This window comes from Diospyros lotus, chromosome 4 (genome assembly GCF_014633365.1).
Source record: "Diospyros lotus cultivar Yz01 chromosome 4, ASM1463336v1, whole genome shotgun sequence".
NCBI lineage: Eukaryota > Viridiplantae > Streptophyta > Magnoliopsida > Ericales > Ebenaceae > Diospyros > Diospyros lotus.
This window is the reverse complement of record NC_068341.1, coordinates 30214843-30232808: the sequence shown is the minus strand read 5'-3', so window position 1 is coordinate 30232808 and position 17966 is coordinate 30214843. Positions and strand designations below refer to the sequence as shown.

General features: G+C 40.1%; 1 protein-coding gene across 1 annotated transcript in view; it reads right to left on the bottom strand.

The window, feature by feature from the left end:
- LOC127799508 (DNA polymerase delta catalytic subunit) overlaps nucleotides 1–17966 on the bottom strand; it is a 118130-nt gene that overhangs the window by 76629 nt on the left and 23535 nt on the right. Inside the window, exons 10-11 of the mRNA XM_052333593.1 lie at nucleotides 6413–6479; nucleotides 6231–6302 (exon numbers count right to left, since the gene is read on the bottom strand). Coding sequence (XP_052189553.1) covers nucleotides 6231–6302; nucleotides 6413–6479 — 139 coding nt within the window. The remainder of the gene's footprint in view (nucleotides 1–6230; nucleotides 6303–6412; nucleotides 6480–17966) is intronic.

Below are 17966 nucleotides of genomic sequence, written 5' to 3'. Positions count from 1 at the left end.
CCCTAGATTATCAAGATCACTCTTCCCGCATTATAAATTAATTATTGTATTAAGAACACAACAAACACAAGCCTAAAAATGCAGAGTTCGACACATCCCATACCAATACCAATGTCATGTCATGTTGACACTAGTACAATGCTTGAAAATGCAAATTCGTGTAACATAGACCTAAAGTTCTTCAACCCCTCATCCACTCCAACTTTGATGAAAAGGGCAATAAATGATGCATCCAACCTTCTTCTCAAATAAACTAAGCTCGTGAAGAGCCTATAAGAAGTCCAAACCATCCAACTTAATAAACGCCATACCAATGCTAAAAACACCAAGCTAAACCTATTGGGACACAACAACTTGACATCCTGCATGCTAGGAAGTGTCCTTAGAACCACCTCTTCCAAGAAAGGTCTTTCTAGCCAAGAGCCCTATGATCCTCACTCATAACTTTACAACCACATCATGACCAATTTTCCTCACTATATAATCTCACACAGAAACTAATATGCCCGTGGAATTTTTCTTCTTTCCAACCACCTCAATGCCATCAATAACCAACTAGACAATGTTATAAACTAAAAGAGATGGAGAAATAACTTTCTCTGTTTTTTGTATATTCATAATACACTTATTCCTCTTTCTTCTTATAGAGGAAGAGTACAACATAATAGGAAAGTATAAAAAAAAACGGAAAGAATATACAGAATATTCCTAACATATACTCTATCAATCAAGGAGGTGATTTGGGAAATCAATTACATAAATTAGAGATATTTCTACATTCCCCCTCAATCTTGCTTGAAGATATTTTCCATAGCAAGCTTGCTCACTAATTTTTCAAACTATTTTTTGTGTACCTTTTGTAAGAATATCAGCAACTTAATCAACTGTTGGAATGTAGGGCATACAAATTACCCCATTATCAATTTCCTCCTTAGTGAAGTGTTTATCCACCTCTGTATGCTTAGTACTGTCATATAGTACCACATTATGGGCAATGGAAATTGCAGCTTTATTATCACAATAAACCTTAGCCAGTAAGGATTCGAAGACCCTTAAGTCTTCTAGTAACCTCTTTATCCACTTTCACAAATCTTGTGGGTGACTAAACGAAATTCAACTTCAACACTACTTTTGACTACCACGTTTTGTTTCTGGCTACTTCTACCTCCCACAAAGGTGTAATACCCCAATGTAAATCTTCTATCAGTAACACTGTTTACCCAATCTACGTCTCTATAAACCTCTATGTGAAGATGTCCTCCTTTTTTGAAGAGCAAACCTTTTCCAGGAGTTCCCTTTAGGTACCTTAGACTTTTGTAGGTAGCTTTAAAATGTTGTGAACCTGGTGAGTGCATAAATTAACTTACTACACTTACTGAAAATGCTATATCAAGTCGAGTGTGGGATAGATAGAAGAGTCTGTCCACAAGTCTTTGAAATTTCTCCCTTTCTACCGCATCTTTGGGCTCAACAGGTTGTAACTTCAAGTTAGGTTCGATGAGAGTTTCAGCTATCTTACACCCAAGCATTCCTGTTTCATTGAGTAAATCCAGGACATACTTACGTTGGTTGACAAAGATTTCCTCCTTCAATCTCGCAAATTCCATCCCAAGGAAATACTTTAGGGGTCCCAAGTCCTTAATCTCAAACTCATGTGTTAGTTTCCTCTTAAGCTCTTCAATCTCTCTCCCGTCATCACCAATCATTATTATATCATCCACATAAACAGTTAAAATAGCCCTCTTACCGTCACTAGAGTGCTTAAAGAACATTGTGTGGTCCGTTTGGCTCTGAATATAACCATAGTTTTTCACCGCCTTTCCAAACCTTTCAAACCACACTCTTGGGGACTGTTTTAGACCATACAAGGATTTTTTTAGATTGCATACCTTAGTGTCAAGGCTCTTCTCAAATCCAGGTGGGAGGTCCGTAAACACTTCTTCCTCCAAATCGTCATTTAGGAAGGCATTCTTTACATCAAATTGGTGTAAAGGCCAATCAAAATTCATTGTGAGAGAGAGGAGGACTCGAATATAGTTTATCTTTTCCACTGGAGCAAAGGTCTCTTGATAGTCGATGCCATATGTTTGGGTGAACCCCTTGGCAACAAGTCTTGCCTTGTACCTCTCTATGCTCCCATCTGTCTTACATTTTACAATGAAGACCTATTTACAACCTACAGTTGTCTTTTCCTCTCAGTAGCTCCACAATCTCCCAAGTCCCGTTCTTTTCAAGAGCATTCATCTCCTCCTTTACTGCTAACTTCCAATCAGGATCACCTAGGGCATCCTGAATTGTTCTTGGTACATACAAGTTAGAAATATTTGAAAGAAATGCCTTGTGGCTATTGAACAGTTTTTGGTATAACAGATATTTGGCGATAGGATGTTTAGTACAAGATCTTACTCCTTTTCTAATGGCAATGGGGACATCAAGATCAGAGAAATCAAATGAGGGAGAATTTGAAGAAGTAAGTTTAGAATTAAACTGAGTGAAAGAATGGCCATCATTTGAAGATGCCAATTGTTCAGTTATTAGAGGGATATTCGGATCAATAGAATTTCTCTGAAATTTTCTTCAGATATTAAACTGAAGCTCAGGTTTCGGATTGCGTTGATCCATTTGTAGTAATTCTCCCCCTGGTTGCGACTCCATTATGCTTGGCACCTATGAACTAGACACATCATGTTCTTTATTATTTGGGGCACCAGTTTTCTTGGATTGTTTATCAAAGTGGAGTGGAGTGTCAATCATATCAATCATGTTTGGAAGGGGTTTAGAAATTTCCAAAAAAAATATCTTCTACTACATTATTCTCTCCTTGAAGATGATTTTTGGTAAATAAGGTCGATTCTTGATGAAAGACACATCCATGCTTATGTGAGTTTTTTTTTATCAAAGAATTAAAGCACTTGTACCCTTTTTTATTTGGGGCATAACCAACAAAAACATATTTTCCAGTCTTTAGATCCGGTTTGGATCGAAAAATTTGTGGAATGTAAACAAAGCATGTGCATCCAAAAATTTTAAAAGGTAGTTCGAAGTACAACCAGCACAGAGGAAAATGTTTTTTTAGAGAATTAAAGGTGTCTCAAAATTTAAGACCCAAGTTGGCATTCTATTGATTAGATAGCAAGCAGTTAAAACAGCATCCCCCTAGAGGTATTTTGGAACATTCGTAGAAAATATAATAGCCTACTTACCTCAAGTAAATGCCTATTTTTAGATTTAGCGATACCATTCTGCTAAGGAGTTTCACGATAAGTTGATTGATGTAAAATACCTTTTTCTTTCAAAAATTCCCCTAAACGTTCATTGAAATACTCTGTTCCATTATCAAAACGAAGAACACAAATTTTTGTTTTAAATTGGGCTTCAATCATGTAAAAGAAATCTTTGAAAATTCTTGCTACTTCAGATTTTTTGTTAAGCAAGTAAACCCAACATAGTCTAATATGATTATCGATAAAAGTTACAAACCATCTTTTACTAGATAAAGTGATAACTTTTGAGGGTCCCCAAACATCACTGTGAATCAAATAAAATGGTTTAGAAGAACGGTAAGGTTTGGAAACAAATTCAACACGATGATCTTTAGACAAATAGCAACTTTCACATTGAAACATAGAACAATCCACTCCTTTATACAATTTAGGAAACAAGTGTCTTAAATAAGGAAAGCTAGGATGGCCTAGCCTAAGATGCCATTGCATTATTGGATTAGAGACAGAAATTGAACTCTTACCACTCAATCCGTGAGCTTTTTTATTATCGAAGAAATCCCCATTGAAGTAGTAAATCCCGTTTATCTCTCTAGCACTGTCAATTGTCTTCCCCGAGTTCTGGTCTTGAAATAGGCAATAAGAATCAAAGGTAATACGACAATTAAAATCTTTTGAGAGTTTACTGACAGACAAAAGATTACAAGCAAGTTTAGGAACATGAAGTACTGACGAAGATCAATACTTTTAGAGATTTTAATGAGGCCTTTACCAGTAATATGAGGAAAATCGTCGTCTGCTATTCTTATTTTTTCACTACTTGAACAAGAAGTATATGAATTAAATAGATTAGACAAGCTGGTCATATGATCAAATGCCCCTGACTCAATGATCCATGGAGCAAATTTTAAGGAACTTGATAGGGCTAAAGGAGTTCTACCTGAATGGGCCAAAGAACAATTAGGTGTACCAAGTATTAGATTAGACTGTAGCAGTCGCAGGATTTGATCGAGCTGCTCTTTTCTAAAGGATCCTTCTGAGTTTTTGACAGAACTAAAATCATTTCTTGAACTTTCTGAGAAGCTTGGGAGACTAGTTGTCCAATTAGTTACAGCAAGTGTTTTACCAACAAGGGAAACTCCAACATATTTACTTCACTCCCACTTGACAGCTTTTATAGATGCATCAGCCTGCGTAATGTTCTAAGCCATGGCTGTCAGAAGCGTAATCTCGTGCTCAGCGGCAGCAACAATATTAGCCGTGGGTGCATTCACCCCTAGACAACCATGCTCCGTCACGGTTAGGATTTTAGCGGTCTCGTAGGGGTTGCTTGGGGATGGATCTTGGTCAGGGGCGGCCCACGGATCTAATGACAGAGGCCAGTTTAGGGAGGCGACGTCCTCACCTGCTGACACACTCAGAACTAGTCTTCGTTGATACCCAGATCTGGGTGTTGCGGCGGCCGATGTTGAGCGACACAGCCTAAGGGCAAACAATGGTCAAATCTGACGGGGCGGCGCAGAGATGGGGCAAATATGAGCGTTGGTGGCCGATAGAGAGGCGGCGACAGTAGCCAATATTGAGCGACAGTAGCCTGAGGATGGACAATGGCAGTGGCGGCCCACGGATTTGTACTAAGGCGATAGAGGCGGCTGATGGGACGACGGCTGGCTGATTTTTGGGTTATGGCAGAGGGATAAAGGTATGGCTACCTAGGGTTTCACAGGGAACGGCTGTGATTGAAAGGCTGCCTAAGAATTCACAGTAAACGACTATGATTTAATCCCTAATTCTTGCTCTGATATCATATAAACTAAAAGAGATGGAGAAAATAAATTTCTCTATTTTTTTTATATTCATAATACACTGATTCCTCTTTGTTCTTAGAGAGGAAGAGTACAACATAATAGGAAAGTATAAAAAAATGAAAGAATATACAGAATATTCCTCACACATACTCTATTAATCAAGGAGGTGATTTGGGGAATCAATTACATAAATTAGAGATATTTCTACAAATATGATTATTTCTACATTGTAGATTCTCCTTCCTATGAAAGAATCTAGTTTTTCCATTACCTTCTCTAATACAACACAATCTAGACCTTTGCCTACTAGCTTCTTCTAAGATCAGAAACCAATTCACTTCCTCTCATACATAATAACATCGGCTTATTTAAAGTCAAACAAAGGAAATCTTTCTTCACACCCTCAACATCTTGGTGAATAAAGCGTAGGCGTGGATTTGTAGGTCCTCCTCACTAATTGGGCGGACATCAGTCTTTTCTCGTTCAAATAGAAAAGCTATCCCAAACCTTGATTCCCTAGATTTGTACAAAGCATACATACTCTTATAATTCAAAACTCAAGAATCACAAAAATAGATTTATGGCTTGGACAATAGTATAAAATGAATGGAATCTACTAAACAACAAGCATACTTCAAGCACTAATTTTGTCCAAAAAAATTGAAAAACAGTTATTACAGGTCCCTCCCCCCATCTCTCTTCTTAAAACCACAAGTATCATATTTGAATTTTCAGCTTTTCACCTAACTATAATAACCATTTATTTTTCCCTTCAGTCCAAACCTTTGGGGGAGGAAGGATCAGGTTTTGACTTTTGAGCCATGCTAAATTGCATTTTTTCATGCAAACATCAGGTATGGTCTAACTTTCCCTTCATCTCAGGTTTTGACTTTTGATATATTAGACGCAAGGCACTGATCAAATTTCAAATGGATACTTTCACATCTGCGATGGTGATAAATAAACAGAGTAAAAAAAATTAAATTTGTTTCAGATGATTATCAATTAAAGAACACTCTGATCAACTACTCTGCACATCCATCACAATTAGAATCATTATGTGCTCTTCACTATTCAAATGTCCAAAAGTGTTCTCTAATGCAAATAATAATAATAATAATAATAATAATAAGGGTAGGCAAAAAAATGAACTAGACATCCTCCATGAAATGACAAAAAATAGAAAGAGCATAAACCTTGCCTGCTCATTAAGAAAGTGTGCTGAAACAGAATTCAGCGAGTACGAACTCAACTTGTAATCCCTTTGCATGACCTGGATAATCATAAGGACAGCAGAAACATTTGATTTTGATTGAATCTTTACGAATATGCTTTCAAAGACCATTATGATAGATTTGAGAAAACAATCTTAAAGAATAAAACCTGAAGCAAATCAAATTGGACCCTCCCTTCCACTGTTACTTCTTTACTTTCCCTTGTTCCATACTGCCTGTCATACTAGAACTATCAGTCAAGTACTCCAACAATGTACACTACAACTAAATCAGAAGTAATTTGCCACCGACATGCATGAAGGAATAAATCTACGGGGAGAAAAATTTGATTCTTGTTCATAAGATAATGCGAGAATAAAAAGTTTGTATGTTCCAGAATAGAAGAGCGTGATTGACTAATGACATACAGAGGTGTAAATCACTACAAAATGCATCCTCATCCAGTGTGGGCTTTCAAAATCTCTTGGCATTTGTTACATTGTTGCCAACAATCAAGTAGACAATAGAGAATACAAATGGCGACACAACTATCTAAGAAAGCAAGTAAATATAAATTTGAACCTAAGAATCCATTATCCAATCCAAAGTTTGCATACGCCTGAAATTTACTATCCAGTTTCCTTTTGACTTTCAAATCAAAAAATACAAAATGTACATCAACAATAGGCATGAGGCTGTTCCACAAAAAAATATTTGCAACATTGCTGAAATCATTTCTCAGTGACAGCAGCAGTACATCTTGTTAGTTCTTTCAATTCAAAACAAAAAATAGGTGTATAAGTTATGAGCAGAAAGACAAAAGCGACAAGAAAAACTCAATCCAAACTACCAGCAGTTGGAATAGAGAAGGGATTCACTCCCAGCTTTAAAAGAGGCAACTATAAACTTAGGAAATATGTTCTAAAGCAGCCAAGTAAATGCTAATTGCTGATTGTAGCCATGACCAGCAAGGAAAAAATCATGCTCACATCTAAACCAGCCGGTCTATAATAACAATAACTATTTATTTGTTGCAGGATCCAGATACGATTTTCAACATTAAATTTCCTATGTAAATAAATACCGAGATAGCAGAATTATTCAACTAAACAGCCCTACATATCAGGTTGCAGTTTCCATGATTAAACTCCTTGATTCTCGAAAGTTATTGTGGTAGCAATACCCAACACCAAATGTCATGATCCTAGGGTTTAGCCTAGGACTAGAATGGAAATCGAAAGGATCCGATACTGTTGAAGTTAAGAACAAAATGTCTAGAAGGGAAATTGAAGAAGAATGGAGGGGAGAAAATTAGAGAGAATTGGGGGAGAATGGCAGAAGAGCGAAGGAGAGAGATTAGAGAGAAATTGTAGAGAGAAATTAGAATTTCAATTATCATCCAACATGGGAATCTCCTCCATTTACATCAGCCTGATATAGGCATATTTGTCTCCTAACAGCCTTGCACATGCAGCCATGTGCACCTAACTAATTGCTAAAATATCAAAACCAAACTATTCTACCCTATTACAAGAATACCCCTTTATTATATCCCTATCACAATATTACCCTTCTAATCCTCCTAGGGACATGACAATTCCTCCCTCCTTAAGAGAGTTCTTGTTCCCAAAAACTTGCCGCAAGTAGCCATTGCTTTTCATCCAATTCCAACATTCTCTATGCGGATCATCCTCCTTTCTTTCTTTCTACTTCTAGGTCTCTTCTTTTTCATTCTTAGGTTTTCAAGATCAATTCCAAGTATGAATTGCCCCAGAATTTCAATAGGGAAAACTTCACTACCATCCAATACAAGTAAGGAGAGCAGATCTACAGCCATAGTTGTTATTGTACCCCCATTCAACCCACAGCCATGCTTTGCTGTAAAAATATCAACAACAGCCTCGAAATGCAGCAATGGGGAATTGTTGACTTGCCTTGAATGCTCATACCAAGGCTGTTTGTGAGCATTAACATTAGGAGATGCTACAACTTCAATTCCAGCCAACGATTGCTCCATGATTGACACCTGGCCAAGTGTCTCAGCACTAGTAAGAGTGCTTGAGAGGCTGTCAATTGATTGAGTGCCATCCTCCAATTCCTTCTCCTCACTCTCTTCTTCCACCTCTTTTTCCTCTTCTCCTTCTTCCTTAAAGTTGGACTGATCTTGTTGCAGAATCCCAAAAACATCACCATCGAGAACTTCTTTTCCAAAGGAATTGGTGTGTTCCTTTAATTCTCCTTTTGTCTTTGTTGCCCTATCAATCTGTTCATTACAGATTCCCTTTGGATAATGCCATTCACCTTTAATATCATTTCTGATGTTGCACTTCTCCTCCGGTTGCTCCATTTTTAGGAATTCCTCCTTGTTAAAACTTCCGTGATAATCATCAAAGTATTCCATCGAAAAGTTGTAATAATACTTCTTAATAAGTACCATCACAAACTCTTGCAGCTTCTCGCGTATTATAAGACCAAATTCCTTGCTTGTATCATGTATCTCATTGCTTGTCCCTTTGTCCATGTTGCTACCAACTGAAAATGCAGCCTTCTTTGGCTGCCAATGAGGCTCCATTTCCGCTGAAAATGAAACACTCTTCTGCTGCAATTGAGGCTGCTCTCTTGCTTGAAAATTAACCACTGAAAATGCAGCATCATTCGGCTGCAATTGAGACTCCAATGGTCTCATATATGCACTGCTCCCCATGGCCGACGTTTCACCAACAACATACTTCGACGGCCACAGAATGGAAGTTCTGTACATGCTTCTGTTTTGCCTGTTATAGCAGTTCCTATACTCACCTCAATTGCAACTCAATAGTTGAAGAACACCCGCTCTACTTCGCCTCCCTTCTTCAAACAAAGTTAACCAAATTTCAAAGCTTAAATCAACCTCTTGTTCCCTTTGTTCACAGCCTCAAGCGCCAACAATCAACTAGCTGGATAAGCTGAAGAATCCACTTCTCACACGGAATCCGCCGAATCCGTTGCGCCACTCTGCTGCAACTGAGTTGCCACTTAGAGCTGACTAACACAATGGATAAACAGCCTCTTGACTCGCCTGCTGCAAGCAGTCTCTATACTTGCTGGAATCGCGTCAGTAACGCGGACTAGAATGGTAGCTGAATCTGATCTTGCCTTCAAAATTCAAACCGAGAGCCGTCGGGACGTTGCTTATGAACAGTCATAAATTAGTCATGAAGCGTTGGAAATTAGCAGCGATGGAATGGAGCAATCACAGCCTGAGGATCCTTGCACTCGCCACCAAGAATTGGTAGGAGGACTTGCCTGACCTACTTCCCCACCCAGCGAGTGTCGAAATTCACCGCCCAATCAAAATCGACTAACGCGAGGGATAACACCCTCTGGACTTACTCGCTATCTGCTCGCGATAGTTATAGCTTCCAGATCACCCGGATCTAGGTCTACTTTACGCCTTCACTGCTTGCTAGAATTGAAATGGTTCAGCGATCTTCCCAGCCGCGCCTTTTCTTTCGACCTCAGTTGTCCGCCTTCCTCTTCAAGACTCGAAACAGGAGTGCCTGTTGCACCTTCCAAGTTCGAACTAAGGGTGTTCACCTAGATGGCCGAGATCGGCTCTGCTCGCGATTGCTACGGACGCAACGATCGCCTCCCGCCGACTATTTTTTTTTTTTTCCCTCACCCAATCACCGACCACGACTGAAGGACCACCGCACTCCTTGAGTTCGCCTTGATCGACAATCGAACTCACTAGAATATTTTCTTCGCCTTACTAATGCACCTGCAACAATCTCGGAAAAATCAGTCACAAATCAACCTATTCTTCCGCTTCTATGAATCGTTGAAGCTTCCATCGGAGACGTCTTGTCTGCTTGTCCACAATCTCCCACCAACACTTATTGAATTTCAAACCAAGAGTCATCAAAGGCACTGTCCAAACCAATTGGCCAAGTCGCCTCCAGCACAGCCTCCTAAATGGATTGACTCAATTATTCAATCCATTCTTTGTTGTGTCCAGAATCACTTCCTACGATCCTTTCCATTTCGGAACCAATTCACCTACTTCACCTTCAGATCCGAGCCAGCACTCCCTTCCTCGATCTGGATCTTAATCACTGATATTGATTTCATCGGCCTTCAACTGGAATCAAAACCACAACCAAGGATTGACTGCTCTGATACCATTTGTCATGGTCCTAGAGTTTCGCCTAGGACTAGAATGGAAATTAAAAGGATCTGATACAGTTGAAGTTAAGAACAGAATGTCTAGAAGGGAAATTGAAGAAGAATGGGGGGGGAGAAAATTAGAGAGAATTGAGAGAGAATGGCAGAAGAACGAGGGAGAGAGATTAGAGAGAAATTGTAGAGACAAATTGGAATTTCAATTATCATTCAACATGGGAATCCCCTCCATTTACATCAGCCTTATATAGGCATATTTGTCTCCTAACAGCCTTGCACATGCAGCCATGTGCACCTAACTAATTGCTAAAATATCCAAAACAAACTATTCTACCATATTACAATAATACTCTTTTATTATATCCCTATCACAATATTACCCTTCTAATTCTCCTTGGGACATGACACCAAATCAACCAAATAAAAAACTTTTTGAGGGAAAGTTGGCTTGCTATTTTAATCTACTCTCTAAGAGATTTACCTCTAGCAATTTCCTAATCCACAATCAGAATGCCATCCCATAGTCCTAGGGGCATCATCACACATGAGAGAAAACAGACTCTGAAGGAGGTCATCGTTTCAACACTCACAGAAGAAAATGCACCACATCTAGATATGTCAGACAACAATGAATCCAAGGTGCCCAAATACTCAGCAGCCAACTAAAGCTGGGCTTATGGAATGAAATTACCGTCTAAATCCAATTACATTTGGAACAAACTAAACCGGTGAGCCCAAAAGAATCATACTGATTTAACTTGGATAAAATGTTATTCAATCAGAAGTCAAAGTGGCAAAATCTGCAAATCCAGGAAGTGAAGGATCGAATACCATAAGCTATAGCCTCCAAAGAAACCCTAAGGAAGAAAATATTAAGAAAAAAAATGCACAAACTTTGCACCTAAATAATAGTAGTATGAATATTATTTCAACTTAAAAAACTCAAAACTAAGGCCAAATAAATCAAGATCATATTAATCAACCCCCTTATGAAAGTTGAACCACTAATACTAGATAAAACTACAATCTTATCAACTCAAGCTCATCATGGAAATAAAATCAATAGTTATTGACATAATCCTATAGTTAAACAAAATAACAAGCCCTATGGCTCATATGTATTAATTTTTCTTATGCCTGGCAAAATAAGTCTAGAGTCTGGATAGGCGAAAAATCAATTGAAGTGAGCGCAAAAATCAATCAAAATGGGCCAAGGGCTAAGGGGAAAGAGGTCAAGACCCCACATGGCCGCCCCAGGTCCACCCCCGACACTCAAAAGTGGGGGTCATCAGGGGGTGGCAGCCAAGGGGAGGTTGCGAGGTCGGGCGAGCCCCAGCACGCAAGGCCACAGCAGACCAAATGGCCGCCCAACAACCACCGTAGGCCCCCCCGAGTGGGGGTAACTCAAGGGAGGCAGCCAAGGGTGGTCGCGAGGCAGGGGGCCCAGCACGCGAGGCTGTGACAAGTGGCCTCCCCAGAGGCCACCCCCCCCCCCCCCCCCGGCAAGGCCGGGGGCCTTCACCGAAAGGCTACAACCGACCAGAAGCCACCCCAAGCACCCCCAAGTGGGGGTCACTCGAAAGTGGTGCTCACGCACCCACACTGTAATACCCCAAAATTTAAATGTAAAAGATGGATGATGTAATAAAGTGTTTTAATAGAAGTTTTGGATTTAGGTGCAAATGAAAATGGTTTTAAGGACCTAAATGCAAATAAGAAAGGATAACTTCTCCAACAATAAGAATAATTGTAATGATAAATGCTTATTTAAGAAGCTTTGAGTTGGAGATATTGGATTGGAGAGTTAACTTAAAAGTCTTAAAGCTTTGGAGATAATAATAATTACCTACACCTTAAAGTCAAAATAAGTAAGAATTCTATTGGTTCTCTAAAAGATGAAGATAAGAACGATTGCTTTGCAAGCCACGTAAAGGGAAAATGGAGGAATGAGATTGGAAGAATAAAAGTTTTCAAAAGAAGAAAGAATCAAATGGTAAAATTTTCAAAGATAAGCCATCATTACTAGGGAAGAAAAGTAGATAACTTAAAGGCTAAGAGTTGCTTGCAACGAAAAAAGATGATAAAGCTTATCTTGGAAGTGTAGTTGGAAGCCTAGGATTGGAGAAAGTGGAAGCTTGCTTGAGAAGATTGGAAGAATTTTCAAAGTGTGATGATTACTTGGGTGGAAAATAAGTAACTTGGAGGCCAAGTGAAATCTTGAGAATTTGGGCATTAAAAGACTATATAAAGGGAAGGAATTAAGGCCACGAGAAGCTAAGGAAAGAGGAAAAAAAGCAAGTGCAAGGAAAGAGCAAAGAAAAAGCAAAGAAGAAAGGAAAGAGAGACCTGGCTGGAAAACTACCAAAAAAGAAGGGAATTCGAAGGGGTAAGCTAATTTTCTTTTCGTAGGATTGTAGAGCATGAAAATAGGAGTCTGTAGGTTCAAACGGAGAACGAATCGGATAAAAAATGAGCAAGATATGGCCGTTTTAATGTTGGGTTGCAAAATAGAGAAGGGGTAGCGTGGGGCCACCCTTCCAGGGGCACATAAGGGCGCATCCGGCCTCCGATTGGCCTGAAATTTTCACCATTCTTCTCCTATTTTAATTGTCTACAACCCCATGTAGTAAGATTTAAGTTTTGGTTCACCTAAATCCGTGATTTCTGCAAAAACAGCCCTAGTACTCGAAAACCGGGCTACAAACAGTGCTATCGAAGGGAAACGAACGAGGTGGGTGATTCCTGCATGTTTTGTGACACTTTGAGCATATGTTGCTTCACTTGTGTGTGGATGTTGGCTTGCATATCATGCCTTTGTGACTTACACGTCTTATTTTCCCTTGGCTATGCATATTCCTTCTGCTTTGTCGAACATCGTGTCATTTGGGTGACTGTGGCGAGTTGGTGGCTTGACGTGTGTGAACTACCACGGGGGCCTGTGTAAGGGGGCTGACCACGTGAGCCTGTGTAAGGGGGCTACCTCGAGCTTGTGTAAGGGGGCCGAGAGGTTCATACATGGCAAGTAAGGAGGATATCTCGTGCCTGTGTAAGGGGGCCGAGAGGTTACATCTCATGCTTGTTGCCTTGAGTATATCTTATTTATTTTTGTATGCATCTCGATATTTGTATTTGTGGCTAGTTGTAGAGACATCACAGGGGATCTCGTGCTCTTGCGATGAGCCTAAACCTCATGCTCTTGCGGTGAGCCATGATCTTGGGAGATTTTGTTCTTATTTCAGCAAATTACTTGGCATAATTGCATATTGCTCTTGCATGCATCCTTTCCTCTTCTGAGTCACTCACTTAGATGTAACAATCTAACTTGGGTGTTTCATACCCCTAGGATATTCAACGTCCCAGGTGTGTTAGACGTGCCAGGTGATCTAGGTTCCGGATCGAGCAAGGGCAAAGAGGTGGTACTTGGCTAGTTTTGGGTCTGCTACTAGCTATGGGCTTTATTTCATTATATACCGTTGTAATCTCAATATCGTATTGTAAATAGCGGTTAAGATGCTTAAGAATGTATGGTGTTGTGTGTGGTTCTATGGATGTACCGCAAATTCATGTAGTCATAAGGGTGATATAGTTTTCTAACGTATGTGGTACGTGACAGATTTTATTTAAGTTGTGGAAATCCTAGCTATTTAGCATACTCAAGTTCGATCCTTGCCTCCGTTGATTAAGGATTTCCATAACGCCCGTAAGTGATGTTAGCTTGTATTTGAAATCGTTATATATTTGGAAAAGTGGGGCGTTACAGTTGGTATCAAAGCTAGAATGAATAGTTTGGATTGTGTTTGAGTTAGCTAACTTTGAAGATGCAATAGTGATATGAGTTATTTGAGTGTTGATATGACTAATCTTGGAAGATATTTTGGTCTGTGACAGGAATGGATCCGCGGATAGTAGAGAACCAATTTCAGCGTGCCGTCATGGGAGGATGGACCACGTTGCTAGGAGGACGATATATGCATCCGGGGGAAAAGTTCGTAAATTTTCTGAATTTAGTTACCCTTACTTTACAACAGTTTCCAACCTATGTGATGAATCCCTATATGGTGGACTTACAAATATTCTATTTGATTTCCTTACTAACCCCAGAGTGGCAGGACGTTGGAAACGATCTTCGCATTTTGGGACCCTATGATGATTTTGTAACTTTTATTACCCATCTACGCGAGGTAGAGGCATACCTAAACCCCATGGGGGAAGCGACAAACCAGAGTTGCGAAGAGGAACCTGAGGAACGAGATCTTACGCCACCTCCAGGATCAGAAAATGAGGAAAAGTAACTTTATCCTAAGGAACAAATTTTGTTGTTTGAGGACGTAGACTTGTGGATATGTACGAAAGAAACAAGATGGTATTTAGTCATGTGCAAATAAAGTGGTGCACTAGAAGTGGCTATGTACATATGTAATAGTGAAAGTTTTCTATGAGTTGTATTTGTTACCATATTAGAAGAACTAACCATGAAGGCTTTATGGTGGGAAAAAAAAGGGGTAGATGATAGCTTGAAGAACATAGAGGATTTGGTGAGTGAGTGGGATGAGTAGGTTAGAGAATGGTACAAGTAAATACTTAAATTAAGGTTCATTAGAATTAACGAATGTTTTGCAGGTGTTTCGAGGATTTTGGAGGATAACAAGCTCTTGGGAAACTATTTTGTTGTCTAATTGTTTTACAAAAAAATATTTGGGGTTTTGGAGATTATCCTAACCAAGGTTATGAACGTGATAACGGTCTAGTGGACACCTAGTTCATGAAATCCGTATACAAAATTCGGGGATATAGATGTTTGGAATTTGTTGGATTGGTGACCAACAAGGTTCACATGAGTTGAGAAAGTCGAAAACTTAGCTAGGTCCACAGAGGTCGAGGATGCTGGGAAATATATGATTTTTGCTAGATGGTTATGAATGATGATTCTACTGTTAAGGTTTAAAAATTAACCTCATGATTTTGGGTGTGGCTATTTCAGATGGTGAATACCCGACGCTCTCGAAGATTTGAACCAGCTACTCCAAACCATCGTGGGAATGTTACCCGGGAAGAAGAGTCACAACACACCCACGAGGAAACATCAGAAACCCCCCAACAAAACCCATTCCAAGGGGGAAACTAGGAAGGTGGAACCTGCATGGACCGAATGGAGCGAGTCATGGAAAATATGGTAACTTATATGCAAGGGGTGCAATTAACAAATCGAGTTACCCCTCGAGCTCCTGATGCGATTGACAGGTTCTAGCGGTTGAATCTGCCTATCTTTTGAGGAAAAGCGGGAGCTGACCCAAGTGAAAGTGAGTATTGGTTGGAGCAGATCGAAAAGATATTTAATTTTATTGGTTGTAGAGAGGAGGAAAAGATTACTTGTGCCACTTTTATACTTCGGGATGAAGCAGACCATTGGTGGAGAACTATGCAAAGGACTTTGCCAGATCCTGAGAGGCAAGGTACGCTAAATATTTCATGGGCCCAATTTAAAGAACTTTTTAACACCAAATATTTTCCCTTATGCAAGAAATTAGAAAAAGGCCGAGAGTTTATGAACCTAAAACAAACTGGGAACATGACTGTGGCCCAATATGAGGATAGTTTTACTCGACTAATAAAGTACATGCCAGTTTACAACCTGGACGAGGAAGCCAAGGCACAAAAGTTCCTTGGGGGATTGAAATTGGAGATCCAATTAGCACTAAGCTCTCTAGGGGCACGTACTTACGCGGAGGTGGTGTTACAAGCCCTAACTGTGGAGAGTAACCTCCATCGAATGAATGCCTTGAGGACGGAATTTCGGGAACCCGACGATAGAAAACTTGGGAAAAGACATGATCTTGGGGTTCGAAGAGAAAATTTTAAACACAAAAGGAACTGCCCCAAATGTCAGAAGTTTCACCCTAGGAAACCATGTGAAGAAAGAACCCAAGGATGTTACACCTGTGGAATGAGGGACCACGTTGCACGAGACTGTCCAAAAGGACCCAGGTGCTTCAGGTGCCAACGAACTGGCCATTTCTCTAGGGACTGCCCGCAAATGAGGGAAGTCAATCAATCCAGGATGAATCAAGGAGGCCGAGAGCTATAGCAGGGTCGTGTGTTCCAATTGACGAGAAAAGATGCCAGTGACAACCCGACGGTCGCACAAGGTACCTCGAATCCTCCTTAACGTGGTTATGCCAATTCACATCACCTAAGCAATGCTGGTAAATGTATCAACCTATAATTTGGCAAAAAAAAAAAAAGGATGCCAGGTAGTAAGTTGTGAGTTAATGAGTTCTAATTGTAACTTTGAGTATGATTTGTGGTTTTAAGGAATGTTATTAAGAGTGGAAAGGAGGATGAAACAAGGTTACTCTAGATCATGTTATTATAAGTATCTGGTGATGGTATCTGGGATTAATGCACCTGTAACCCTCGTGAGTTAATGATTGAGGTGTTCAAATCATACTTAGATTAGTTTGTGGTTGTATTTGCGAACCGATATCTAACTTGTTCTCCTCAAGAGAATTTGATTATGAGAAAGTGTCGGTACCAGGAATGTGACTACTACATCGTGTGCTAAGTGGGCTTGGGAATTCAGAGGTTTGGAAATGGGGGTAAAGGAATGGTAATTGCATACGTGGATGGGGGTAGGTCATAACCATGGGTGAAATGCTTCCCAGTGTAGGCATGTGTGTGGTATGGACTTGCTTAGGAAAGTGTGTTTCTAGGATAGCATACATGGGGATATGTGTGTTCCCCAGATTTGGCCTTGGGAAGGGAGATTTATTCTGGTTACTGACCTGACCTTCGGTTTAGTGTGCAAATTATTATACACCCCAACTATTGTGAGCAATTGGCTCTAATTTGATTATTCCGAATCTGGCCCTAGCACAGATGTTGATGTAGTAGTGGGAATGCTTGGGCAGTGTTATCTGTGTGAAAGGTTCGAGGTCTTCATGATTGCTTAAGGTACTTGTTCTTTCAGAGGGGTTTGAATGCGGGGTAGCAACGGTGGACAGAGTTTTCAAAGGGTTGTGGTTATGTAATCCAGTATCACCTCAGGAGGGTGAACGTGGTGGCCAGTGAGTCCGCTCTTATAGCCTGTTCTGGGTGAACGTAGTGGCTGATGCAGGAATGGGCCTGTTCTGATGACCCGAGGGTGGGGACTGGTGAAGGCCTATGGCCATTGATGGCGGATGCGATTCCTAAGGGAACGTCTGTTTGCGTCGCTAGCCTGGCAATTCACTCCCATCTGGTGAACGAGTCTGGCAATCTATTTTAGAAGACTCGAATGTGTGGTCATGTGTTGACAATGGGAAATGGGTCAAACCCTGGTATTTGATTTTGGAGAATGCTATGATTTTTTATTCGAAATTTGTGCCTTAGGCTAAGAGTTAAGGCAAACCATATTGATCGAGGCAGCCAAGTCAAATAAATCATCGACCTCGAAGTGAGTTTTGAGGAGTAAAATGATATTTCTTGGGGAAGGGATTTGCTTCGGCAATAGATTCTGAGTGAGCTATGAAGAAGGAAATTTCGGGGACGAAATTTATTTTAAGGAGGGGAGGATGTAATACCCC